At 50.8% G+C, this 24922-nt stretch overlaps 2 protein-coding genes and 1 pseudogene across 4 annotated transcripts in view; 1 reads left to right on the top strand and 2 right to left on the bottom strand.

Moving 5' to 3' along the window:
* LOC311605065 (small ribosomal subunit protein uS2-like) overlaps positions 1 to 24922 on the bottom strand; it is a 986626-nt pseudogene that overhangs the window by 124696 nt on the left and 837008 nt on the right. The window lies entirely within an intron of this gene.
* HIGD2A (HIG1 hypoxia inducible domain family member 2A) lies at positions 95 to 1075 on the top strand. Its single transcript, XM_084795844.1, has 2 exons — positions 95 to 339; positions 665 to 1075. The coding sequence occupies exons 1-2, from the start codon at positions 186 to 188 to the stop codon at positions 829 to 831; spliced, it is 321 nt and encodes a 106-aa protein (XP_084651970.1). The 5' UTR covers positions 95 to 185; the 3' UTR covers positions 832 to 1075.
* Positions 3692 to 23678, bottom strand: CLTB (clathrin light chain B). 2 transcript variants are annotated; one of them, XM_084795833.1, is made up of 6 exons: positions 23373 to 23678; positions 18813 to 18859; positions 9618 to 9735; positions 9296 to 9407; positions 7679 to 7732; positions 3692 to 4353 (listed from the first exon to the last, which is right to left on the bottom strand). In XM_084795833.1, the coding sequence occupies exons 1-6, from the start codon at positions 23557 to 23559 to the stop codon at positions 4182 to 4184; spliced, it is 690 nt and encodes a 229-aa protein (XP_084651959.1). In that variant the 5' UTR covers positions 23560 to 23678; the 3' UTR covers positions 3692 to 4181. The 2 variants fall into 2 exon arrangements, with proteins under 2 accessions (XP_084651959.1, XP_084651960.1); XM_084795834.1 differs by lacking the exon at positions 7679 to 7732 and having other exon boundaries at positions 23373 to 23675.

Raw genomic sequence — 24922 nt, 5'->3', positions numbered from 1 at the left:
GGCGCAGGGATTCTTGGGAAATGTAGTCTTATTAGTAGAGCCTGCACATTGATTTAATACAACTCCCAGAATGCAACGGACGATAGCGCCTGCGTAGTATACTCAGCAGGTCATTTCCCCGCCCTCGTGGTGACTCCTTCTGGAGGCCGGTTCGGTGTCAGGATTTTTGTCCTGTCCCTGTAGTTATGGCGGCTCCGCGTCCTGTGAGTCCAGAGGCGCCTTTTGATCCGTCTCGGGCCCCAGTCATCGAGGGCTTCAGCCCCACGGTCTATAGCAACCCAGAGACCGTCAAGGAGAAGTTTATTCGCAAGACCCGTGAGAACCCACTGGTCCCCATAGGTAAGTGTGCTGTAGGAACCGAAGACCGAAACGACAGTGGTTTCGTGGGGGGAGTGAAGTAGGGGGAAGACCAGATATGCCTTGGGTATGGGAAGGGGAGCCCACCAGAGATAAGACGAAAGGACCTGGGGGTCGCGGGAGAGGGGATGACTGAAACACATAGGAACGCTTTACGGACCTAGATGAAGCGGACCCTAGAACGACCCACTGCCGCCCTCCCGTGTGGTCTGCAAGTCGTGGCTCTGGGAAAGCGGCGTGAGCTACATCCTCAAGGGACCTGCAGGACCCAACCTGCTGCCTCCTGTGTGTGTTGTCCTCTCCCCAGGCTGTCTGGGTACGGCGGCTGCCCTCTCCTATGGCCTGTACTGCTTCCACCGCGGCCAGAGCCACCGCTCCCAACTAATGATGCGCACCCGGATCGCTGCCCAGGGTTTCACGGTCGCTGCCATCCTGTTGGGGTTAGCGGCGTCTGCTATGAAGTCTCGACCCTGAGTGTGTGGACGGGACTTGAAAGCTCCATGGAAATCATTACAAAACCCAGGAGCAACATCTTGGCAGACTTGCTCCCTCCTTTTCTAACAGGACCTTATGATCATTTGGGTGAGGAAATGGCCGGTTTTGTGACTGACTCCCGCTCTGCCAACCTCCGAAATCTGAGGTTAGCTTCAGTTGGGTTGCACACTTCTATATGTGATGCGGCTCCTTAACTACTTACTTAATAAAACCTTAATACACATATATGTGATGAAGTCTTTCTTAACCTCATGCCTATGGTCAAAACCATGATTTTTGGTCTATGTTTTCAGGAAGGAGCAGGCTGCTGGTAGGATTGGCCTTTGGAAATCAGCTGGGCCTGATAGTGCATGCCTACAGCCTCAACTATTCTGAAGGCTGAGGAAGAAGAATCTTGCCTGTAAGTGATTTCAAGAGTTCAAGGTCAGCCTGCAGAAGAGTAACTTAGTAAAATGGTCTTGAGGATACAGCTCAGTGGTACGAAATGGGGACCTTGTGAGGTTCTTTCCCAGTTGTGGGAAAGGAACAGAGAGCCTAGTGCCATCCAAACTTGGCTCGTAGCAGAAGAGCCACTGGGGCACTGGTTAACAGTAGAGGTTCAAATGCTCATTCTTGGGATTCTAGTTCAGTGGGCCAAAACCGGTGCTGTGTGACGGCATAGGGTGGTGTTGTCAGCAAGTTCCGGTTTCTGTAGCCTGTAGATGAGGCCTGTCATACAACTGTTGGGAGTCAGGATGTTCAAACCCACACCACCACTGTTCTTTGTCTACTTTCTCTCCGGTTCTGCCCCCTCCGAGGCCCTCGTGTTCCACTGATGTATCCCATTCCTGCTTTTGACACCAAAGTCTCATAGGCATTTGTGGTCTGTGGTCAGCTCTGTGTTGACTTGAGAAACTGGGCTCCTCCCATGAGTGTTTTCGCCCCTGGGATCACCTGCTTCAAGCTGGGAGAAGGGGAAAAAATAGATACATTTCTATTGCCCTCACCTGTGTGTTTTAGGTCTCTGACCCATTATGGTCTGTTGGAGGTTGGTCTGGTGTATTTTTATGCTAATTCCTGCTTGCTGTCTCTGCCCTACCTGTACTTTGCCTGAGAGCCTAACCTGTTTGACTAATAAAAAAGCCATCACACCTGGGCAGGGCAAATGAGATGGGCATGGCTAAGGTTCCAGGGTTTGGAGAGACAGAATCTTGGGAGGAGGAGACCCGGAGAGAGCGGAGAGGAGAAGGCTGTGCCATGGTTTAGGTGTAGAAGCACATGGCCCGTGTGGATGGAGACTTGGCCCCGATGATGAAAATTAGCAAGTGTTTGGGGTTATGGATGGGGGGTAGCTTGACAGAAATTCTTAGAAGCAGATGGCATGAGATTGGGGCAGGTATAGGATACCTGCCCTGCCCCAGGTTAACTAAGGCTATTTTAAAATATAACAGGTGTGTGTGTCTTGATTGATGGCAAGCAGGTTAGAAAATACTGCCATAATAATAATTTAGGCCTAAAAATAAACATTTTAGGCCATACGGATAATTAACCACAACAGTGGTCTTAAGTGTGAGGCATATTGCCACTGTCAAAAAATTCATTGTGAAGCCCACAGGATACAAGGACAGGGCATAAAGCTGAAGATGATGCCACTTTTAAAGGTAATATCCACTGTTTGTGTTAGTATACCTACTCTTAAAATGCATCTCAGAGCTGAATTCTAACTCTCAATTGTTTAGGCCTTATTCGACAATAGGGGCTTCATAACCATCAATAGTTAAAATACAGTCTTTAAAGTGGGCTTTAAAACAGTAAGACTGGGGTGTGAGAGTGTGTGTGTGTGTGTGTGTCTTCCCCCCCCCCCCCCCCCCCCCCCCCCCCCCCCCCCCCGTGTAGCTTTGGCTATCCTGGACTTAGACCAGGCTGGCCTCAATATCACTGAGATCCTCCTGTCTCTGCCTCCCCGAGTGCTGGGATTACAGATGTGCGCCACCATGCCCAGCTCAGTGTCTTTCTTTTTTTTTTTTTTTTTTTTTTTTTTTTTTTTTTTTTTTTGGTTTTTTGAGACAAGGTTTCTCTGTGTAGCCTTGGCTGTCCTATACTAACTTTGTAGACCAGGCTGGCCTCGAACTCACAGCGATCCGCCTGCCTCTGCCTCCCGAGGGCTGGAATTAAAGGCGTGCACCACCACCACCCGGCCTTTTTTTTTTTTTTTTAAAGTTGGACACACAAGACATATTTGGAAGGAAATGAAGACAGCCATGTGAGAGTATAGGCAAAACTGAAGGGCTGTATCTGTAAGCCAAGGAAGGCCTGGGCTACCGAAGCCAGAAAAAGGGGGGGTGGTTTGGTGGTTCCCGATTTGGGACTTTAGCCTCCTGACCTGTTAGGCAACACATTCCTGACGCTCTAAGGCAGCCAGTCTTTGGTTCTTTTTAATGGCAGTCTTAGGGAATGGATACTGTTGGTAGTTACTCAAGTCTCTAAACACAGCGTAGATCATAAGGGCGCAACATCCTGCTTTCCAGCCTCTGTTAAAAGGAAGAAGGTGTGGTTGCTGCTGTCTATCCTGAGTCCACAGGAGGGGATAGCTCAAGAGGGAGGTACATAGGCCGTTCGGCAGGCCCGCCACAGCTAGAGGGTCCTGTCCCTCCCGAGGAAGAAGGTCTGGCAGTTGATGCATTCACCAGCCTCTTACTCAGGCTTAGACACCTCCTTAGAGGCCGCTGGCCGTACCTCTTTTCTACCCTCCAGCAGACTCTGTTTGGGGAGCCTTACTTTTCTTGGCTATGTATGAGGAGAGCAGAGTCCCTACCTTCAGGCTTGTTAAAGAATCACAAAGAGCCAAGGTTGCAAAGTGTCCTGTGAGAGTTTGCGTTTCTTCTTGGGGGGCAGGGGATAGCAGACACAGTTCTGTGAGAGCTCATCTTTCTTCTTGAGGGGCAGACAGCAGACACACACAGGTTGGGGTTCCTGCTTCGTTTTAGGACATGAAGCTGGTAAAGGTCTAAGCACAAACGGAGCCCTGACACCAGCTGCAGCTTCCAGAGAAGTGAGGATAGTAATAAATAAGTGTAAAAAGAGTTAACATACCCTTTAAGCCAAGAAAAATACATCAGGAGGGACAGTCACAATCGAGTGGACTGAGAGGAGTCATGAGGGGCTGGAACATGGAGCCAGGAGGGAGTGAGGGGTGTAAAGGGTTAGGGTGCCACTTCCCAGCTCCCAAAGACACAGAGGAACAGAACAAGCTGTGTGTGGCAGCTGCCAGAGGAAGTCCCACCTGGCTAAGCAGCTGTTCCTCTGCCCCAGCAAGGCCCATGCTTCATGGCCGTCCTTATGGCAGGCACCTAGCGGGACAGTGGTGTCTGCTTCAGGGACATGAGCACCGAGCGCAGGCGGGACACGTCTTTGCACTGCTTGCTGCTCTTGGGGTTGAAGTCACACAGCTGGGCTACCTTCTCCCACTCTGTGCCTGGGCTCTCCTCCTTGGATTCTTTCACAAAAGCCTCTTCAGATGCCCTGAAGGTGGAGAGAGGACAGAGGTGTTCATGGTTGTCTTCTGTGTACTATGGTCTGCTCCCATCAGTCTCTGGTGTACAGCTACCGTGTGCCCTATGACTTCAGCCACCAGGCACATCCTTGACAAAAAAACCTAAGCCTAACCAGGTATGTGGCACACACCGTTAATCACAGAGCTTGGGAGGAAGAGGCAGGTGGATCTGAGTTTAAGGACAGTCAGGGCTACACAGAGAAACTCTGTCTTGAAATAAAAAAAGAAAGAAACCTAGGCCTAATTGTGGCCTAAGTTATCTGGACTCAGGCCTTTGAACTTACTGTCATTGAACGTCTTCCTGAGAGGCTTTCTCACACCAGCTCATGGCCTGTTGTTGTTTTTTGTTTGCGGCTGTGGTTCACTATGTAGCCCAAGCTGGGCCTTGAACTCTTGAGCTCAAGAGACCTTGCCTCAGCCTCCCCAGTTCTGAGATTACAAGTGTGTACCAGTGTACCTGGCTAACTTGTTGCTTGTCATTTAGTAGGCTTTACCTCCTCATAAAGGCCTTCCTAGTCCAGGTAGTCTGTGTTCAGTAACTTTGTTGTTGTTAGTGGTGGTGTGTTTTTTTTTTTGTTTGTTTGTTTGTTTTGTTTTTGTCCTCATTTTTTGTTTGTTTGTTTGTTTGTTTAAATAGGGTCTCATATAGTCCAGGCTAGGTGCATAGCCAAGGTTGACCTTGAACTCCTGAGCTTGCTGAGGTTACAGGTGCCATCACACCTGACTCACTAAGTATCTTTTTTTTTTTTTTCACTCAGTATTTTCCCATCAGAAGTTTCCACCTGGGATTCTTGATACATAAAAGCCAGCAGCTTTTTTTTCCCCCTTTCCTTTCATTCTTTTTTCATTACTAGGGGTTGGACCTAGACCTCAGACATGATGGGTAAGTCTACCACTGAGCTATGTCTCCGCTTCTACCACACACAGTTTCAACATCTCCAAGACCTTGACCAAGAGAGGACACTGACGAACCATCTAACCAACCATGTGATGGATATTGACTCCTCCATGTCTCAGGCATGTCTGACTACAGACACCTTCCGAGCCCACAACAGATCTGTCTGGATGGAGCCACAGCTTGGAGAAGGCTGTATTGGAAGCTTTGCTCCAGCTGGACTCATGTTAGGATAAGAACTGGCGTGCTTCCTTTTTCAGGAGTCCGCTTACTTTGATGGTGCTGGGTGTTGAATTTCTGTCCATGTGTATGCCAGGTAAGAATTTCTGTTGACAGTTCTGGCTGAACACTGATTCAGCCGTAAGTAGGACAACTACAGCACACACCAGGATTCAGTGACCGCAGTGGAAAAGGGGACAGAAAGGTTTCACAGAGCCAGAGGCCAGGAGGGAGGGAGAGATGCAGTGTCATCTGGACACAACAGGACTCTTGCAGTCATGAACTCACAGTAGCTGTGGCTGCCTGTGCTGCCTCAAACCAGTCAACAGTCTGGAGTGGGAGGGAGCTCACAAACCCTACCCCTGAGGAGGTTTGACAGCTTGTGGCCTCTAGGAGAAAGTTAATTTTCTCTAAGGGTGTGGCTCCTGATGAGTCTGCACTGAGGAGTTTATAAACAGCACAGATTGGACTCGCATATTAGGGGGGGATACAAAGTTGGGGAGCAGTTGGGAGGTAAGTCTGGACGATAGAGAACTCTCTGGATGATCCCACGGTGCTGTGTACTGAAGAACTGGCGCAGACTCAATGGTGGGACCCTACATCGTGGTCTTGCCTTTCTGCTGTGTGCTCAGCTAGCCTGTGAGGTGAGGAGCATGGCTTCCACTCTTCTGCATGTCCAGTGTGGGGAAAGGTCTGTGCTGGGTGCTTAGACCGTGAGTGTGGGTAAAGTGCTTGATCCTTGACACTGTCAGTGTCACTGCTGTCTTTACTGCTGATCTGTGGGCCCTGGCCAGCAGCATGGGCATCGCATGGAGCTTGTTAGCAACAGCCTGAGCCTCACCTCAGTCCTACATAACCAGAATCTGCTTTGCTCAAGCTCCCTTGGCAATGCTTAGGCAGGTGAAAGGCTGAGAAGTCTTGGTTCCAATTCTTTCTCCTTCAGAGCCTTCTAGGGTTCTCTGGACCATTTTCTTGGGTCCAATAGGAGCACTGAACCCAATAGTAGTCTACAGCACCCACACCTACCAGATGCCCCTTCCCCTGCTAGGAGCCCCCATGGTTGCCTTGAGAGTCAAGTCTAAGCTCCTTAGCCTGGCACAACAGAGGGTCCAGCTCCCACGTGGAGGCCTCCCAGCTTAAGCTCCCATCCATCCCTGCAGACTAGCCTCTCTGTCCTCTCCAGGCTGCTTCTCCCATCTAGAGTGTCCTTGTCAACCCTTGCTAGCCAGCAAATTCATTTTTAAATCTTAAAGCGCAATTAAGGGTCATGAGTCTCTGAAGCATGCACTTGGTCCCCAGCAGCGAGTATGGCTTCCAGAGCTCATAATACAATGTTCCAACCCATGAGCAACTTGCAGTGGGAGGTCTCCTCTCTCTGTTTGACCAGTGACTGGCATAGAATAAGTACCAGCAGATACCGGCCAGATGGAAGAAGGAGGGGCTGAGTGGAAGCAAAGGAAGGAAGGCTGCACCTGCTGTGTCCTTGTTGTGTAAGGGAGGGTGAGTGCAGATGACAGGAGAGGCTCCAGAGTGTGTTCCGGCAAGGCCCAGTTCCAGCAGGAACAGTAAGAAAATGTGCTGAGTAAACAGTACTCAGAATGCATTACCTATCACCCAGGGCTGGTGCAAGGGAAGCCTGCTTGCTGTTCCACATGTGGAGCAAGTTCATTTCCAGCCAGACTCCAAAGCCTGACGCCTGGGAGAGGAACTGCTGTGCAGTGGGCGGGGCTCATGCCAAGTCAGTGCTCTTAGAGGCGGGGCAAGGGCAGACACATAAAGACCTTTCTTAGTGTTTATGCCTTCAGCACTCTATGCTTGGTGGTTGTCCAGAAAAAGTCCCCTTCGTCTCACCTACACAGCCCCAAGAGTCTTCTCAGGAGTGATGCTGCCTTGTCCTTTGCCCTCCTGTGTGAGGCTGGCTAGTGCATTCCTTCCTCCGCCCCCCCCCCCCCACTTGGGAACTCTACTGGCAAAGCTCCCTCCAGTTTGCTGGAAGGATAGAGATGAAAGGATGGAAGGCAAGCAAGGGCTGGTGCCTGCGGCAGTCCTGGAGATCGCCTCTTGCTCTGGCCATCGCTCTGAGCCCAGCCTCATTCATTTATACCACACAGACAAGAGACTGAAAACCTGCTGGGCCACCCTTCACAGCTGCCCCTGCAGAGAGCAAAGGAGACACATACACATAGCCAATGACGTCAGCATCTGGCTGCTGGTAGAAGGCTTTGTCAGCGATCCTTGAGGGAAAGTTAGGAGGAGTTAGGTGGGGGAGGACAGACAGCAAGACAGGCAGGCACAGGGTTAAAGAGAAAAGAGAAACAGTGTTAGTACCTCCAATAGACACGGTGAGAAGTGCAGTGCAGATGCTAACGATCACCCATAAGAGACGTGGGAGTACTGTGCCTTTGATGGCTCTACTGCTCACTGAGGTCTCTTCCCACATACCACCTACTTCCCCAAACCATTACCTCTACACTTTGACTTGCTGTAGGCCAACACACCAAATCCTGTCTTTCCTGCCATGACGCTCCGAGGTCTAGAATTCTCTCTTATATCACCCCTTTCCTGATGAACATGGCCATCCCTCAAAGTCTTTAGACCAGTGGTTCTCAACCTTCCTGACACTGCGACCCTTTAATATAGTTCCCCATGTGGTGGTGACCCCTAACCATAAAGTTACTTTGTTACTACTTTCATAACTAGCATTTTGCTGTTATGAAGCATAATATAAACCTCTGATATACAGAATGTCTGCTACATGCCCCCTGTGGGTCACGACCCTGAGGTTGAGAACCACTGCTCTAGACAAGGATTCTTCTCCAGCGTGCCAACTGTCAGAGGCGTGGCTTGGGAGCCACTAGATATTTGCTACTTTTTTTTTTTTTGGTTTTTTGAGACAGGGTTTCTCTATGGAGCACTGGCTGTCCTGGACTCACTTTGTAGACCAGGCTGGCCTTGAACTCATGAAGATCCACCTGCCTCTGCCTCCCAAGTGCTAGGATTAAAGGCGTGTGCCACCATGCCTGGCAATATTTGCTATTTTCACTGAGCTCCCCAAGATGGTAGGGCAGAAGCCGGAAGCTGCTATTGTCATACAGGCATACGTGTCCAATAGCAGAGCCAGAACTGAAGGAAGCAGAGCTGAGTGTCCTAGAGTGTGATCTCTAACGGACGTTATTCATGCCCTGGCGCCCCTCACCGTCCTGGCCTTCTCATTCATGTACTCCACTGACGTCCTTTCATTCTTTAGTCACATCGGGTTGAAGAACTGTAAGAAATTACATCAAAGCCAGCTGTGGTGGCGCACACACCTTTAATCCCAGCACTCGGGAGGCAGAGGCAGATGGATCAATGTGAGCCTGGCCTACAAAGTGAGTCTAAGACAGCCAAGGCTACACAGAGAAACCCTGTCTCGAAAAACAAAACAAAAAAGAAGAAATGACATCAAATACTCAGGCTAGCCCTTCATTTCCTCCAGGGCCGTGCCAGCTCTCTAGTTGCCTACAGAGGGCTCAGGACCCTGGAGAGTCTAGTCACACTCCAGGCCTTGGCACCCACTCCGCGTCCTCTCGGTAATGGAGAGGAGTAAGAGCTTAGGAGCGGGCCTACTGTAAGGGACCCTACGTTTCCAGCAGCTGTCTCTGTCCTTAACTGCACCGCCCATCTCAAGACAGTCCCCAGCACCAGCGAGGCCTTCACTGCCCCCATGGCTCCCTGGAAGTTCCCACAGCCCCCTCGTGTTCTCATTGTGTCCCATGGCTTCCCTCGGCTTCCTTAGCTCCTCTCAGGACCCCACTCACCTGTTGTTGATCTTGTTCTTTTCCACCTGTTCACTTTGGCGCTGGTTCCACTCCTCTAGGTCTTTTTTAGCCTTCTCCCGCCATTCCTGTTCAGTCACCTTCGAGGCGGCATCTGTGAGCCCAGCAGGAGAGTGAGCACAGCAACTTCTCTGCGGACAACAGCCACCGTGGCTGCTCCACTCCCGGCCCTGGCCAGCAGCCCCAGGACCCACCCTCAGCCAAGTGGGCCTGCACAGCCTCCAAGGCCGCCTCACTCTGTCCCCACCCAGCGTGTCGCAGAAACCATCCCTGCTGGGACCATCTCCCCCAGATACGCCCTCACCCAGCTCCTGCAGCCTTTTCTTCTGTTCCTCTCTCCACTTTCGGATGCTCTCAGGCTCCTGAGTCAGCCTGTCCACCTGGGCAATTGCAGCGTAGCCATCGGCAGGCCCATTAGCCTCCTACAGCATAAACACAACAGACATTTGCTCAGTGAGCATGAAGCCCAGAGACAGGCAGGGCAACCATGACTAAAACTTTGCCATGGTTGGACAATAGTGAGGCACACCTTTACTCCTAGCACTCAGGAGGCAGAGACAGCTCTGTGTGAGTTCAAGGCCAGCCTGGTCTATAGAGTGAGAGCCAGGGCAGCTAAGACTACACAGAGAAACCCTGTCTTGAAAAACCAAAACAAAGCCGGGCGTGGTGGCCCACGCCTTTAATCCCAGCACTTGGGAGGCAGAGGCAAGCGAATCACTGTGAGTTCGAGGCCAGCCTGGTCTACAGAGCGAGTCCAGGACAGCCAAGGCTACACAGAGAGACCCTGTCTTGAAAAACCAAAACAAAATAAAACTTTGCCATGACAGTGAGGAAGGGAACAGCTGGAGAAATGGCTCAGCGGGTAAGAGTATGGCTGCTCTTGCAGAGGGCGCAGGCTTGGTTCCCAGCACCCACATGGAAGCTCACAGTGAGCTGTCACTCTGCTTCCAGAGGAACTGAGTGAGCGCTCCAGGCTTACATGTTGCTGCACACATACATGCAGGCTGCGGTGGTTTGAATGAGGATGGCCCCCATGTTCTCATATATTTAAATGCTTGGTCCCCAGTTGGTGGAACTGTCTGTGAAGGATTAAGAGGTGTGACCCTTTTGGAGGAGCTGTGTCACTAGGGGCTGTCTTGGTGGTTTCAGATGCCCACCCCACTGCTAGTTAGCTAGCTCTCATGCTAGTGGGTCAAGATGTAAGCTCTCTGCTACCGCTCCAGTACCATGTGCCTGCCCAGTGCCGTGCTCACTGCTATGATGGTCATAGACTCTGACCCTCTGCGTCTGGAAGCCCTAAATAAACTCTTCTCTAACTTGCCTTGGTCATGGTGTCTTATCACAGCAATAGAAAGGAACGTGAAACACAAGTAAAATATTCATACACATAAAATAATAAAACTTGGCCGGGCGTGGTGGTGCACATCTTTAATCCCAGCACTCAGGAGGCAGAGGCTGGTGGATCGCTGTGAGTTCAAGGCCAACCTGGTCTACAAAGTGAGTCCAGGACAGCCAAAGATACACAGAGAAACCCTGCCTCGAAAAACCAAAACAACAAAAAAACTAAACTAATAATAATAAAACTCTGTTGTGGTAAACGTGGACTCCAAAGCCATACACTCCTATTGCTGAAGCTGCAAGGTGTGTGGATGCCTGGCTGAGTTCCTGAACAAATATATCCAGCCTGTTTTCTGCACTGAAAATGGGACTCATACCAAGATGGACTCTCAGATCTGATGCTGGGGCTTGATGCAACAGAATTTGTAAGGTATTTATTTCTTTATATAGAGAGGGGCCCTCACATAGCCTAAGATGGCCTAGAACTTGCTCTATATCTGAAGATAACCTTGAACTTCTGACTATCCTGCTTCCACCTCCGGAGTGCAGAAAACAGGTGAGTGCCACCATATATACCAGGGTTATGTAGTGTTGTGTTCCATTGCATTGATGAAACCCAAAACGTGTGCTTAGCAAGCCTCTTCCAGCTGCGCTCCACGCTCAACCCTTTGTAAGACAAGAGTGCCAAGGAATGAGCCAAGGCTACACAGAAACCCTGTCTTGAACAAACCATAAATAAATAAATAAATGGTGCCACGGAATGATAGCACAGTGGGTGGTATTAGAATTATTATTCCCGGGAGTTGGAATGGGGGCTTAACCTTGGAGATGGCTCTGTGGTTAAGGGCACCAACTGTTCTTCCAGAGAACTCAGGTTTAAATCCAACCTGGCAGCTCACAACTGTCTATAACCCCAAGATCTGACCCTCACACAGACATCCAAGCAGGCAAACACCAACGCTAGCTCTGCTGTTGTTTCATGGCTTCTCCACAGGACAGTCTGTGGGAGCTCTCCGTCCCACCACTGCCCTGAGCATATAGGAGGTGCGCAGTGAGCTGTAGCTAAATGAACCAAGACCCCAGAACTGGCAGGAGCTGCTTGTGGGGAGGAACTTGGCAAGCAATTTCGGGAAGCAGCACAGCAGGGCTCCATGTCAGGTGTCTGAGCAGTGAGGGCAGGGCCAGCCCTGGGCCAAATGCCCAAGTCCAAACATGCCCAACCCTGCACCTAGGACTGGCTGACGCCTCTTTCCTACCTCATCAGACCCTGTTGCTGAAGCCTGAACATCATGCGTGTCCTTGATTTTTTCCCCCCTTATCTGTCCCATGTTCACATTAACAGGAAGCTGTGTTGGTACTCCCTAAGACGTGTCCCCAATCAGATTTGTTCCCATTTCGTCCCCTGATAACGTTGTCCTGGGCTGGTCTTTCAGCCCTCACCTGACTGTGCCCCTACTGGCCACAATAACCCATGTGTCTTAGAGAAGAGTTTTTTTTATTTTGTTTTGTTTGTTTTTGTTTTTTTGTTTTGTTTTGTTTTTTCGAGACAGGGTTTCTCTGTGTAGCCTTGGCTGTCCTGGACTCGCTTTGTAGACCAGGCTGTCCTCAAACTCACAGAGATCCACCTGCCTCTGCCTCCCAAGTGCTGGGATTAAAGGCGTGCGCCACCACGCCCGGCTTTACTTTCTTTCTTTCTTTCTTTCTTTCTTTTTTTTTTTTTTGGTAGAGAAGAGTTTATTTGGGTCCATGACCATCATAGCAGTGAGCACGGCAGCAGGCAGGTAGGCATGGTGCTGGAGCAGTAGTAGAGAGCTTACGCGTTGGAGGTATAGCTCAATGGCAGAGTTCCTGCGTAGCATGTGTGAGGCCCCGGAGTCAATCCCCAGATGCAAAATAAAATGACTTGTGCAAAGCCTTAACTTTTAAACTGTCCCAAAGCCTGATATGGTGGCGCACGCCTTTAACCCCAGCACTCAGGAGGCAGAGGCTGGGGGATCTATGAGTCCAAGACCAGCCTGGTCTACAGAGTTCCAGGACTGCCAGGGCTACAAAGGCCTATCTTAACACACACACACACACACACCAAAAACAAAAATGACAATAACAACAAAAAGCCAAAGGCTTTCCACTGCAATTTGAATAAAACTCTGAAGTGTCTGCTCTCTCCTGCTCCTGATTCCCGTTTTGGTCAGTGCACTCACTCTGGGCACGCCATCCTTGAACAACTCCTGTGGTACCTCCCACCCCGTCTGGAGCTCTCTTCCCCTCATCTAGGACTTCCACCTCCCCTGCTCTGTCTCAGTCCAGTAGCAACCAGTGCTTGTTTGTTGTGTTAGTAACAGAATAAACCCGGGTCCATTGCACTCTATCCATAGCCGACCCCTTCCCACTTTCTTTTTGTCTGTAAATTACATTTATTTGTGTGTGTGTGTGTGTGTGTGTGTGTGTGTGTGTGTGTGTGTGTGTGTGCGCGTGCGTGCACCAGGGTGTAAGCATGGAGGTGAGAGGACACGTCCAGGAATCAATCCTCTTCTTCCACCATATCCGTCCCAGGGGTCAAACTCAGGCCATTGGGATTGAGGACAAGTGCCTTCCATGTGCCACAGTGCAAGTTCTCCCTCCCTCCCTCCCTCCCTCCCTCCCTCCCTCCCCCCTCCGTTCTTTCCCTTCTGTTTTGAGACAGGGTTGTGTTAAGTTACCCAATCTAGCATAAATAAATAAATATCAAGTATACAGTGTTTTGCCTGCATGTACACCAGCACACCAGAAGAGGGCACCAGATCTCATTAGAGATAGTTGTGAGCCACCATGCGGTTACTGGAAATTGAACTCAGGACCTTTGGAAGAACAGGCAGTGTTCTTAACCTCTAAGTTATCTTTCCAGCCCTGGCCCTGAATTTTTGATCCTCTGCCTCGGCCTCCGAGTGGCTGAGATTACAGGTATTGCCGCCACCCTGGGCGATAGTGCTTTTCTCAGCAATTTCTCTCCAATCAGCCTCCCTTCTGGATCTGCTTATCCTTGAGGTCAAACCGTCACTGAGCATGGACTATGCAGTTACTTCCACAATGGTGGCCACTGTCCTGAACATATGTAGAGCTTTGTTTCTGTTTCCTAAATAGCATCATGGAACAACTATTTACAAAGCAGCAACATTGTATTAGGGATTATAAATAGTCTAAGGATAGTTAAAGTACCCAGGAGCATGTGCGTAGGTTACATGCAAATGCTGTGCCTTTCCTCTCACACACACTGCTGGGATTTGAACCCGGAGCCTTAAAAGTGTTTTACTACTGAGCCATACCATAACCCCAACGCTTTACCATTTATTAAAATAACTTGAATTCTTGGACGTTTATATTTTCAAGGATTCTAGAACAAATCCCACTTGGGTTCTGGGGGACAAGTGTGTTTTGTCTTCAGAGCACTTGTTGCGAATGGCTCGCTTGTTTACATGCTCGCTTTTGTCCTCCTGCCAGCCCTCTCTACCCACCTAAGAAAGTATGCTCCATAAAACCGGAGGCTGGCTGCCTCCATACCGTATCCAGAGCAGGAGGGCCCAGATGAGGGAGAGCTTATGGAGGCCTAGGACAGAACTCAATGGTAGAGTGTGTCCCTAACAATCATGAGACCCTGGGTTCGAGTATAATCCCCAGCACAACCCAGATGACAAGAAGAGTAAATTCCTATAAGTGTGAGTACTTACGGACAGGGATGGGCAAGATGGCCTGCCTCTGTTAACTCTAGAGGGGAAGTCCCTCAGCAATGAAGGCCATAGCTGATGGGGGCACTATCAGGCAAGAGCCTGGCAACAAATGGCATGGCCGTTGTTGCTCGAGGGCAGAGAACAGGAAAGGGGTTAAGGCACTGTGGGCCAAAATCCAGCATGCTAAAGAACCAAACAGGACAGGTGCCTTTGGGAAACTCCTAAGTACATAGGTGCTAATGTGTAGGAGGAAGTGACGGAGGTGCTAACCTAAAGTTCCAGAGCACTTGTGACTAAGCAGATGTCTTTAATCTTTACAATTCCAAGTGGAAGGTTTTATTGCCCTTGTTTTATAGGTAAGGGGACTCTAGTTCCCAAGTGCCACAGTCACCCTAGGCACGCAAGTGACAGAGCCAGGCTCAAAGTGAATAACTGGGTGTGAGCGTCCTTGCTACAGCACGGCTGACAGGAGCACCACTGTTTTCCTCGTCTCCTCAGATGGTCCTCTGTGTGCTGGGGATCGCATCCGAGGCCTTAGCATGCTAAGCAAACACTAACACCCGGCCACACTCCCAGGCCCTAGCCTGGCTGCTGCTAAGTGACCTTCTCAAGAGTAGAGGTGTTGTCCCTTTAGGGTCTCTGCCTGCCCCCATAGCGCGCGACACACACACACACACACACACACACACACCTCTTTCCTGCCCCCAGGCCACTCCTCAGCTCACTTAGTGGACAAGTCAGTAATTTATAAGAAGCTATCCTGGGTACAGAGTACTCTTCCCAACAACCCTGTGGGGACAGCAGGGCAGGGCCTTGAACCCCCATTTTACAAATGAGAAAGCAGGCTCAGAAAGGCTAAGTTACTAATCTGAGGTCCTCCAGCTGGGAAAAGCTAGAAAATGAAGCTTGGGCTCCCGGTGCTGCCTGTGGTGTGCATGTGTCTGAAGCTTGGGCAGCCCTTGGCGCAGTTTTACACACCCAGTGCACAGGAGACACCTCCTAGCCCTTGAAGTAGATGTGGCCCGTCCCAGTCCCAGGCTAGGAAACCCGCCTAGCTGGGCCCACCTCCTGCAGTGCGTGAGAGGCCGCTGATATGCTGTGGGTGGGAGTTATGTGTGATCCCTCTTTAGGCAATCCTATCAGCCCCGTGTCTGTGGCCTCCTGGGGCTTTCCTGGCATGTCTTTCTGTGCAGCAGACGCCATAGGACTCTGGATGAGGCCTGAACCAAGTGTCTTACTCTGTGTCCTTACACATGGCGGTTCCCTCAGCCAGGACCTGCCATGCCTCCCTAAGCAGCTTTGAAACCCACCTCCTGTCTAACATCCCTGTTGGGCTTCCAGACTTCAGATCCTGAAGTCACTCAGGCTTTATAACTAGAACAGCTATTAAATCTTCTCGAGCAAAATGGGGAAAATGAAGGGAACTGCGCAGTAGGGTGTCAGGGGATCAAGTAGGTTAATCCCTGTAAAGCTCCCAGTTGTTTTTGGACACAAAAACAACAAAAAGAACTCAAGCTATTAGGTTTTCTTTTTTTGTTTTTTGTTTTTAAAGGGCCTCAAAACGTGCCCCATCCTAGCCTTGAACTTATGACCCTCCTTTCTCAGCATTACCCTCAGATCCAAGCTCCTGGGCTATAGTGACTTCTTTCCAGGTTTCTGAGCCCCATTAGACATGAACTCTGGGGACACACGCTGCATTGGCTTTGCCTTCACATCCACCACCGCAGCACAGGCCTGGCCCACAGAGAATGGGAGTTGAGAAGTGAACAAACGGCTGATTATAAAGCCGGGGGAGGGCCCAGAAAAGACGCCGGACATTGTATCAGAGAGGCCTGGCTTAAAGGGCTTATTCTGCCACGCGCTGGGTGATGACTGTTGAGAAACTCTTCCCTGGGCAACTTTGATTTCAAACCTATGAAATGGGATGACAGTATCCCACTCAAGGTACCTAAGTAAGGCTCATCACCCCACGGCCACAGAATCATCCCCACGGCCCACTCATGTAAAAAGCATGGCTATTACTACTCACTGTCACCACATGGTTAGAGTTCTCACTACCAGACAGCATGAGCACAGTGGGGTCTCTGGCACACAGGTCCCAAGACATACCTCACTGGTTTTTCTCACAGTGGCTTTGGATTTATTTTCCTGTCCATGCCAGTAAGCATCAGAGGCCATGCTGAGGCTCATCCATGTCCATCTGAACCTTCTAGGTAGAAGATGAGGTCACTTCCAGAAAGTTTAGCAGCCCAGGGCTATAGTGACCATACTAATGGCTGAAGAAGTTCTCCGAACTCCTCCAAAGCTCCATTGAAAAGGCTAGGTATAGTCAGGAGCAGAAAGCAGGAGGCCACAGACAGGTCAGCTGATCTCCTCCCAGCCTCCTGGCCCCCCTCTTCTGAGGGATTTGTCTGCTGGGCCCCACTTTGAAAGCCTCTGGGTTTCCATGCTGGCCAAGTGCTTGTTAAAACTCCATGACCGGATGATGCGGCATATCCCCCAGCTCTCAGGATCCAGCGGCTCAAGCTAAGCTCAGCTGAGCTGTTGATTCCTCTAAGTAGCTCCCAGGAAGGGGAGAAGAGATGCAAGGGGGCAGGGTGGAGGATGGAAAGGAGATGAGCCCTGCAGGGGTCCTCCATGCCTGTCCCTGTCACCTGTGAGGCCAAAGGAGTTGGAACAGGTGCAGGCAGGCTTATCCTCAGGCTGTGCTGGGGATGGGGTTGGTAGCCGGTCACCTACACAGTCTATGGGAAAAGACTAAGGCCCAAGCCTCTACCTAGGATGTGCTGGGTTTGCACAGACCCAGGCTCTGCCCCTGAAAGCACATGCCACCTACTGCTGTGCTTATCCTACAGATGAGTTTTCTGAGTTCAGCCACAGCAGAACAAAGCACAGTTCAGAGTTTAGGCCATGCAGGCGGGAAGGAGCTTTGCTGCTAAACCGAATGAACTGTCTCTTCTGTGACCCTCCTGGCCCAGGAGGATTCTAGGGCAGCACCAGCGTGATGTGACCCACAAATCAGCATGCTTCAGGGCATTGGGATAGCAGGAGAATAAGAGTTACTACTGCTGAGGCGGGGCTCTTCCCGTCCCCAGGTGGAAATGCTGGAGTGAGCAGTGCGGACAAGGCCAGGAGAGCCCAGTCATTAAGTGAGGAAAACCCGAGCAATGGCTGATGTCACTCTGTGTGACTTCCATAGTCTCTTCAGCACCAGTGACTCTCAAGCTTCTCCTAGGCTGAAGAGTGAGAGTATGCTGCTCAGAATGTTCTAGGTACTTGAGACTCTTCGGGCCGCTCAAGTCCTTGTGAATGTCCCTAGAGGCCAAACACAGCCGGGCAAACACCGTAACAGCACAAGAATAGCACCCGTTCCTCAGCTCTGCAACACTCAACAGGGCATGAAGCTGCTGGGGTCCTAGGAGAGAGCCTTTCAGCTCGCTGTCTGTTGAGTCATTTTCCAGAAATGGGGCTAGGCCAGTTTTCCTGTGTTAGGACGAGCCCATCCCACTTACATAAGAAAGTATTGTTTATTCTCCCAGGATCCAAGAGGCCAACTCCTCCACAGGGTGGGGCTCAGGAGATCCGGAAGCTGCAGGCCCTGACCTCGGTGTCTTAAAGCTCACTTAGTGGAGGCCAAGCCCCCACCTAAACACCAGGGGTTCTACACACCTAGGTGGGGTTCTGGGGACACCACTGGCACCTGCACGCTCTCGGTCTTTGTGTGTTGTGTTCTGATGCGTTTTTGTGGTGCTGGAGATCTAAGGCAGAGCTTCTCCACTGAGCTCCATTGCCAGACTGTCTTTAACTAGAACATCCTCTACCTTCCCATCCACCCCCTCCCAGTCCTCATGGTGGAAACAGGAAGCCAGGGCCTCTCACTCTCAGGGCCAACCATCGTTAACAACTGCAGTGCCTTTTCCAAATATTTTGGGCAAACACTTACAAAATAAAAAATGATGGCAACCATTCATTCTGCAAGTTGCTTTAATAAAGGCAGGCATACCTATAGGGATAGGAAGCTGTGACAGCCCTGTGTAGCAGTCTACCTAGGCCCCTGAGTCTGGACACATTAGGCTATATCTAGTTTGCCTGCTGTTACAAACCATCCTTCAGAGAATCTGGGTATCTTTTCCCAACCATTTGCTTAAGGGGAAATTCCACACATAATCTTCTGATCAAAGAGTTAACGTACTCACAGGAATGGGGGGAAGTTTAAGGCAGTTAAGTCAGCCTCCCCCTAGAGGTGCCTGCTCAGGCAGAGTTCTGATCGCCTTCATCCCAAGCGGCCGCTTCCTAGAGCTAGAAGCCCATGAGGACAACCCACATGACCCATCAGTCCTTGCCTTCCCCCACAGGACAAGAAAACAGCCAATGCAGCAAACGTGGTGAGCCCTGAATGACCTCAAGTGGAGGCCCAGTTTGCTGAGCCTGAGGTGGTCAGTGCCACCTCTGCTTACCTGGAACACATCTCCATTGACTGCAGTCCCCATGTCCTCAGAACCAGCTGGAAAGAACAAGGAAACGGCATCATTTACAGTTTCAGCTTACAGGCACAGAATGGTCCAACCTTAGCCTCTGAGGGCAACCTGTGCATACACCCATGGATGTACTGACACCCTCTCCACCAGAACTGATGGACATATAAACAACGCAGGCTCAGGCCCTGACTGTTCCCATATGAACCACTGTCATACCAAATATTTACTACTACCGCCCTATGAGGAAACTGTCAGTGACCCATTTTACAGATTCTTAAGTGGAGGCTCAGAAAGGCTACTGTGATTACTTAGGGTCACCTACCAGTGCGCTGTTCCTTACCTACCTGAAGTTAAGACCCTGGTAGGTAGACAGGCTTAGGGAGAGGCCACCAGGGAGGAGGAAGAGAGGGGTCTGTCTCTGCATGCCCTGCTGGAATCTTGAGCAACAGCCCTGCCTGGGAGAGCAGGACTCACAGCTCCCCCTGGGCAACACTTGGCCTATTTTTTTCCTCTCTGTGCCCATCCCAAGATTTCATTTTGCCTTCCTGGTGGCTCCTCCCAACCCCTTCGTCCAACATCCAGTCAGTCACAGACTACCTGTAGCTTCTGCTGCCACGGTGACCCTCAAAGCTGCCTGCCACCCACTCCCATACCCAGCCCAGCATGGTCCCTCGCCATCTCACACCTACACCCTTGCTTTGGTTGGTCTGCCCTGCTAGTGGTCAACACTGAGAAGGGCACCATGGCTGTCTTCTTCAGAGTCATGCCCATGCAGGGCCCTGAGTCAGTTCAAGTTCACTGAGTCACTACAAGTTCAGTCACTAGATGCTGAATAAACAAATGAACTTTTTTTTTTAATGGTGTGCAAGTCACCTCCTACACTTAGCCTGTGTCCTCTACTTCCTTAAGCACTAAAGGAAGGTCTCATCTATGGGTACTCTAGACAACTATACAGGGTGTCCCACTCTCTTGTGCAGTGACCTGGTATGCCCAGGGGCATGTACTCCTTAGCAGACTCCGAATGCAATTCCCTGCGTAGAATGGGTGAACACAGACAGTTGGCCAAATGAGATTTGCATTGCTCTTTGGGGCTCACTGTAATTGGCAAGGCCTCTCTGAAACTGCCATCCCTTCCAACTGAGCCATAGCAGGCCTAATGAGGTCACCACAGAAGGCCAGTAGCCCTGTGTGGGATAGACAGGGCTGTGAGGAGCAACAGTGCTTCTGGCCTGAGCCTGAAAGGCTGGAGGGGGGGGGGTAATACTAAAGCACATGTCAATCATCTGCCACTGACAGAAAGTATAACTTATTTACAGTCCAGCAGTAGTTACTTGACCCACTACGGCAGCTCTCACCTCACCCGCTCTGATAGGGTTTCTATCGCACAGGTGGCCTGCTCTCTAAGTGAAGGTGATCCCTAAAAGGTGTGAGGGCTAGCTAGCATCTTCTTCCTCAGAGGGACTCTAGGGCATCTTCCATACCTGGCTTTACCTCCCCAGTGTTCATTCCTGATGCGCGTGCCTGTGGGAACAGCCTTTTGGAGAAGTTGCGCTGCTCCTCTTCAACCAGCTCTGCCCCCAGCAGACCCCTCTTTGGCAAGGCTACATGAGTTTCCTGGTGCCCACCTCGGCCTCCAGAAAGATGGAGCATTGTTCGCCTCTTTGTGGCGGCATACAGACCCACTCACAGAATTACCGGCGTCTATTCCACAGGGTTCTCTGGCTCTTGCATATTTATAACCCTGAGTCTACAACAGAGCCCGCAAAACAAATACAGCAAGGCAAATACAAGTCCCAGCGATAAGCTCTTTGGTGTGTGGGCTCCTCAGATGCCTGACCATTTTGAGAATAAGGACAAAGGATCCAGAACATTCCTGTGAGCTTACTGAGGCCACAGGGGCAACAGGATTACACAGAGCTGGCCCATAAGTAACAGGCAGAGAGCCCGGGGAACTGGGTGTGAAAGTGTAGACCATTTGGGCACTGCCCAAGACTGATGAATGGAAACAAAGTGTCCATGGCTGAAGCCAGCTGCAGAGCTGCCCAGAGCGAAGGCTCAGTGGGGCTCCGGCTCAGGCCTGCACCTCAAACAGCTTTCCCCAGGGCCTCCAGAGAGCCAGCATCAGTGAACTGAGCACCTGGGCTGCTATCAGAAGACCTCATTGTTTAAGGCAAGGTGACTCAGAGGTGTGCATTGGTGGCTGCTGTTGGAGCCAGCTTCTTCCCAGCTCCCAGAAGGCCCAGGCCCTTTCCCTCAGATTACCCAGGCTCCTGCCACCCTCTGCCGCCCAGAGGAGGATGGCTGCCGGGCACTGTCTAGCCTTAAGCGAATCAAGTCCGTTCTATTTGTGCCTGAACACCCGTTGAGCTGCCTCCTGAAGCACCTCCTTGTTCCTCAAACTGCCATTCAGGAGGGCAGCTGAGCACCTGCAACATCAAGTGTAGGAGTCGGGAAGACACTTTCTCTCTCAGAGGGCCTTGTCCCTGGCAGCTCCCCCAAGGATTATCACCACTGTTTCTCTCCCTGTCATCTCATATCTAGGGCCAGTCAGTGCCCCACCCATCCAGCCTGTCAGCGCCCCAGGCCCTGATGCTCATCCTCAGCCTGAACTGCATCTGTCTTTCTCGAGACTTTTGAACGACTTGGAACCTCCTGATGAGGGGGAGCAGTGTTCTCAAAGGGTATCTGTGGACAGGCGAGTCCCATGCAGGAAGCTGGCCAGGTTCTCTGGGACAATGAAGGGCCCATGCTGAGGGACTGAGAGCTGCTAGTTCAGACCTGGCTTGGTTTGCTCCCTGCTTCTCTCTTGTCACATGCAATCACCTCCCAGGGAGACGTGCACAGTTGGTCTTTAGAAAAACAAGAGCATAGCTAGGAGGCCTGAGGTCAAGCCCCAGGCCTGTCACTCATGGCCATGTGACCCTAGGCCAGATACTCAAACTCCAATTTTTTTCTTTTTAATTATTTACACTTCATTTACGTGTGTGTGTGTGTGTGTGTGTGTGTGTGTGTGAGATGTTGCACACATATTTGTGAGGATGATTTGCGGGAGTGGGTTCTCTCTGCCACATGGGTTCCAGGAACCAAGCTCAGGTGTCATCAGGCCAAGCTGATTTATCATTCATTACCCACGGAGCCATCCTGAAAACCTGAAAACCCCATCAACCTCCAAGTTCTTTTTTCTTTTTCTTTTCTTTTATTCTTTTTGTTTTGTTTTGTTTTGTTTGAGACAGGGTTTCTCTGTGTAGCCTTGGCTGTCCTGGACTCACTTTGTAGACCAGGCTGGCCTCGAACTCACAGCGATCCGCCTGCCTCTGCCTCCCGAGTGCTGGGATTAAAGGCATGCGCAGCCACACCCAGCCAAACTCCAGGTTCTTGTGTGTTACAAAAGGCTCATTGCATTTCTCATGTCAGAGTTGATTCAACCCCTCAGTCATAGATACAGTTTCCCCATTCTGTGTCCCCAGTGGGGACGGCAACACAGCAAAATGTTGCATGGAAGAGATACAACTGATAAAGAGCTTTGTGAACACACACACAAAATATGTATTTGCAACAGATCCATTACACCTCTCTAAAATTGCAACAAAAAATAAGAAACAAGATCTATTAGGAAAATAACCAGGAAGGTCCATCTTTTTACTAAATATTTAAATATATAAGAAAATGTTCCTCAAGGCAGAAGAGTCAAAAATAGAAACAGGTCCTGGGCCCTCCTTATGTCTGAAGCTATTCACAGAGGCTCTGGACCACCTTTGTAAACCCACTAAACAGTCAATTACAAACAGGAAGGGCAGGACTCATGGCCCTTTGTGCCCCTGTCCAGACTTAACAGTCAGGCAAATGAAAGACTGTAGTCTGGACAGGAAGGACTCAGAATCAGACAGAAGGGGTTTAATTCTTGATCGCTACTTCCTAGTCGTTTTAATGGTATACCTTTTACGGCTTCCTATGGCCAGCTCTGAAATGGGTTCAGTAACGTGTGTGTGAAATTATTAAATGTAATTAACACGTTTCCTCCACTGCTGCAACACGGCAGGTGGTCCCCAAGGAAGAGCTGCACGTTCTTGCAGTGTCCCCTGTTACCGTGCAGAATGAACGCTAAGCCCTGGGTCAGGAGGACTGTCATGGTTCCACACCTGTACCACTTAGCTAGGACATTGGGACAGCCTGGGACTCTGAGAGAACGACTCTCAGAACTGAGCAGGGGGAGGATTCCAGAGCCAGACTGTGGAGGAGCTGGCCTGGGGATGAAATGTCATGACTAAATTCCTGTCCCCAGAGTCAGCAGATCCAGTCTCAGCGCAGTCTCCAACTCATACCCCGGCTCCTCCCTCTTTGCCCAGGCCCCATGGAACACACACAGCTCACCCCACCCCACCCCACCCCGGGCTACCCCTAGTCAGCCCAGATAGCCCGGCTCAACCTACTGCAGGGACCCAGGCCGGGTGTGACCGAGGCTGGGCCTCCCGCCCCCGGGGTGGCCTCAGGCCCCCCACTCTACCCCCCTCCCGGTTCCAGGCCGCTGCGCTGACTCACCCCCGCTCGCGAGTCCCGGCTGCGCAGAGGCCACCTGGCTGCCGGCAGGTGCCCCGAAACCCGGGTCATTCTCGATGCCAGCAATCTCGCTCTCCTGCTGGGCCAGGAAGGCGGCTGCCGGGTCCTCCTCGGCGGCCTCGGGGGCCCCGCTCTCCGACGACGAGAAGAAGCCGAAGTCCTCAGCCATCTTCCCCGCGTGGCTGCTGTCACCTCCCGCCCGCGCCCGCGGCCCGCACTTCCCGTCACCCGCCCGGCTCGCCTGTCACTGCGGCTGCAGTGGTGGCAGGAGGAGTCGCGGCGGGAATGTGGTGACGTCAGCGGCGGAGGGCGGGGCCCGCGAGGCTCGCCCCCCGCCTCGCCCTTGGTTCAGCCCCTCCCCGTCCCCCCCCCCCCCCCCGCAGCCCACCTCCAGCTTTGCCAGCTCCAGAGCTTGCAGGCTCCAGGTCCATTCACCAAAAGTTTCTTGCGGAGCGGACTTTATGAGCTGCGTGACACGACGCTCCTCTTCCTGCGTTACAGAAGGGAAAGGTTTGCCGCGGGTGCGTGCAGCAGAGCCTGTTTCACTTGGCCCAGGGCTGCGTGTAGCATCCCGCTGCCCTATCTGTGTGATTGATCCCCTGAAATCAGGGACGGTTCCTCTTTTGTTGTTGTTGTTGTTTTGTTTTGTTTTTGTTTTTGGAGACAGGGTTTCTCTGTGTAGCCTTGGCTGTCATGGACTCACTTTGTAGACCATTCTGGCCTCGAACTCACAGCGATCCACCTGCCTCTGCCTCCCGAGATTGGGATTAAAGGTGTGCGCTGGTTCCTCTTTCTCTGCATGTTCATGTAGCAACTAGTTGATACATTTCTTTAGTTATTCAGATTAAAGTGAGTTCTTAATGCAGAATGTCAACTTAATCACTCAGTTAACGTGGAGCCTGCTTTCTCCACAGTAAAATTGCCATTTTCTTTGATATTTATACTGCAGATTCTGAGGCTAGGAGTTTTTCCAAAGGTCCTGAGTCCAATTCCCAGCAACCACATGGTGGCTCATAACCATCTATAATGTGATCTGGTGCCCTCTTCAGGTTCACATACAGGCAGAACACTATATAAATAATAAATAAATGAATCTTAGAAAAAGAAAAAGAAAAGACTGCAGATTCTATGGCATGCCTCAAATTCCCATCGCAATCATTTTCACTTTTTTTTTTTTTTTTTTTTTTTTTTTTTAAGATGTAGCCTGTCTGATCTCAAACTCATACAACTGAGGCTGGCTTCAAACTAGTGAGTGACCTTTTTAAAAATAGAACATCTTTCGTTGTTGTTGTTCTGGTCCTGTTTTTTGTTTTGTTTTCTTTTGTTTTGTTTTTTTCAAGACAAGGTTTCTCAGTGTAGCCGTGGCTGTCGTGGACTCACATTATAGACCAGGCTGGCCTCGAACTCACATCAATCCACCTGCCTCTGCCTCCTGAGTGCTGGGATTAAAGGTGTGTGCCACCACGCCCGGCCCGTGTTTCTGTTTTTCAAGATGGTTTTCTCTAGGTAGTCCTGGCTGTTCCTGGAGCTAG

Source organism: Acomys minous (assembly GCF_964271855.1).
Source record: "Acomys minous genome assembly, chromosome: 9".
NCBI classification, from domain to species: domain Eukaryota; kingdom Metazoa; phylum Chordata; class Mammalia; order Rodentia; family Muridae; genus Acomys; species Acomys minous.
Note: the sequence above shows the minus strand (reverse complement) of the source record. Positions and strands in the feature narration are given on the sequence as shown.

Coding starts and splice junctions, on each gene's coding strand:
- HIGD2A (XM_084795844.1), top strand. CDS start 186: ATGGCGGCTCCGCGTCCTGTGAGTCCAGAGGCGCCTTTTGATCCGTCT. Junction 340..664: donor GAACCCACTGGTCCCCATAG/GTAAGTGTGCTG, acceptor TCCTCTCCCCAG/GCTGTCTGGGTACGGCGGCT.
- CLTB (XM_084795833.1), bottom strand. CDS start 23,559: ATGGCTGAGGACTTCGGCTTCTTCTCGTCGTCGGAGAGCGGGGCCCCC. Junction 9,736..18,812: donor TCAATGGAGATGTGTTCCAG/GTAAGCAGAGGT, acceptor TTTATGCTGTAG/GAGGCTAATGGGCCTGCCGA. Junction 7,733..9,295: donor AAGAACAAGATCAACAACAG/GTGAGTGGGGTC, acceptor CTTTCCCTCAAG/GATCGCTGACAAAGCCTTCT.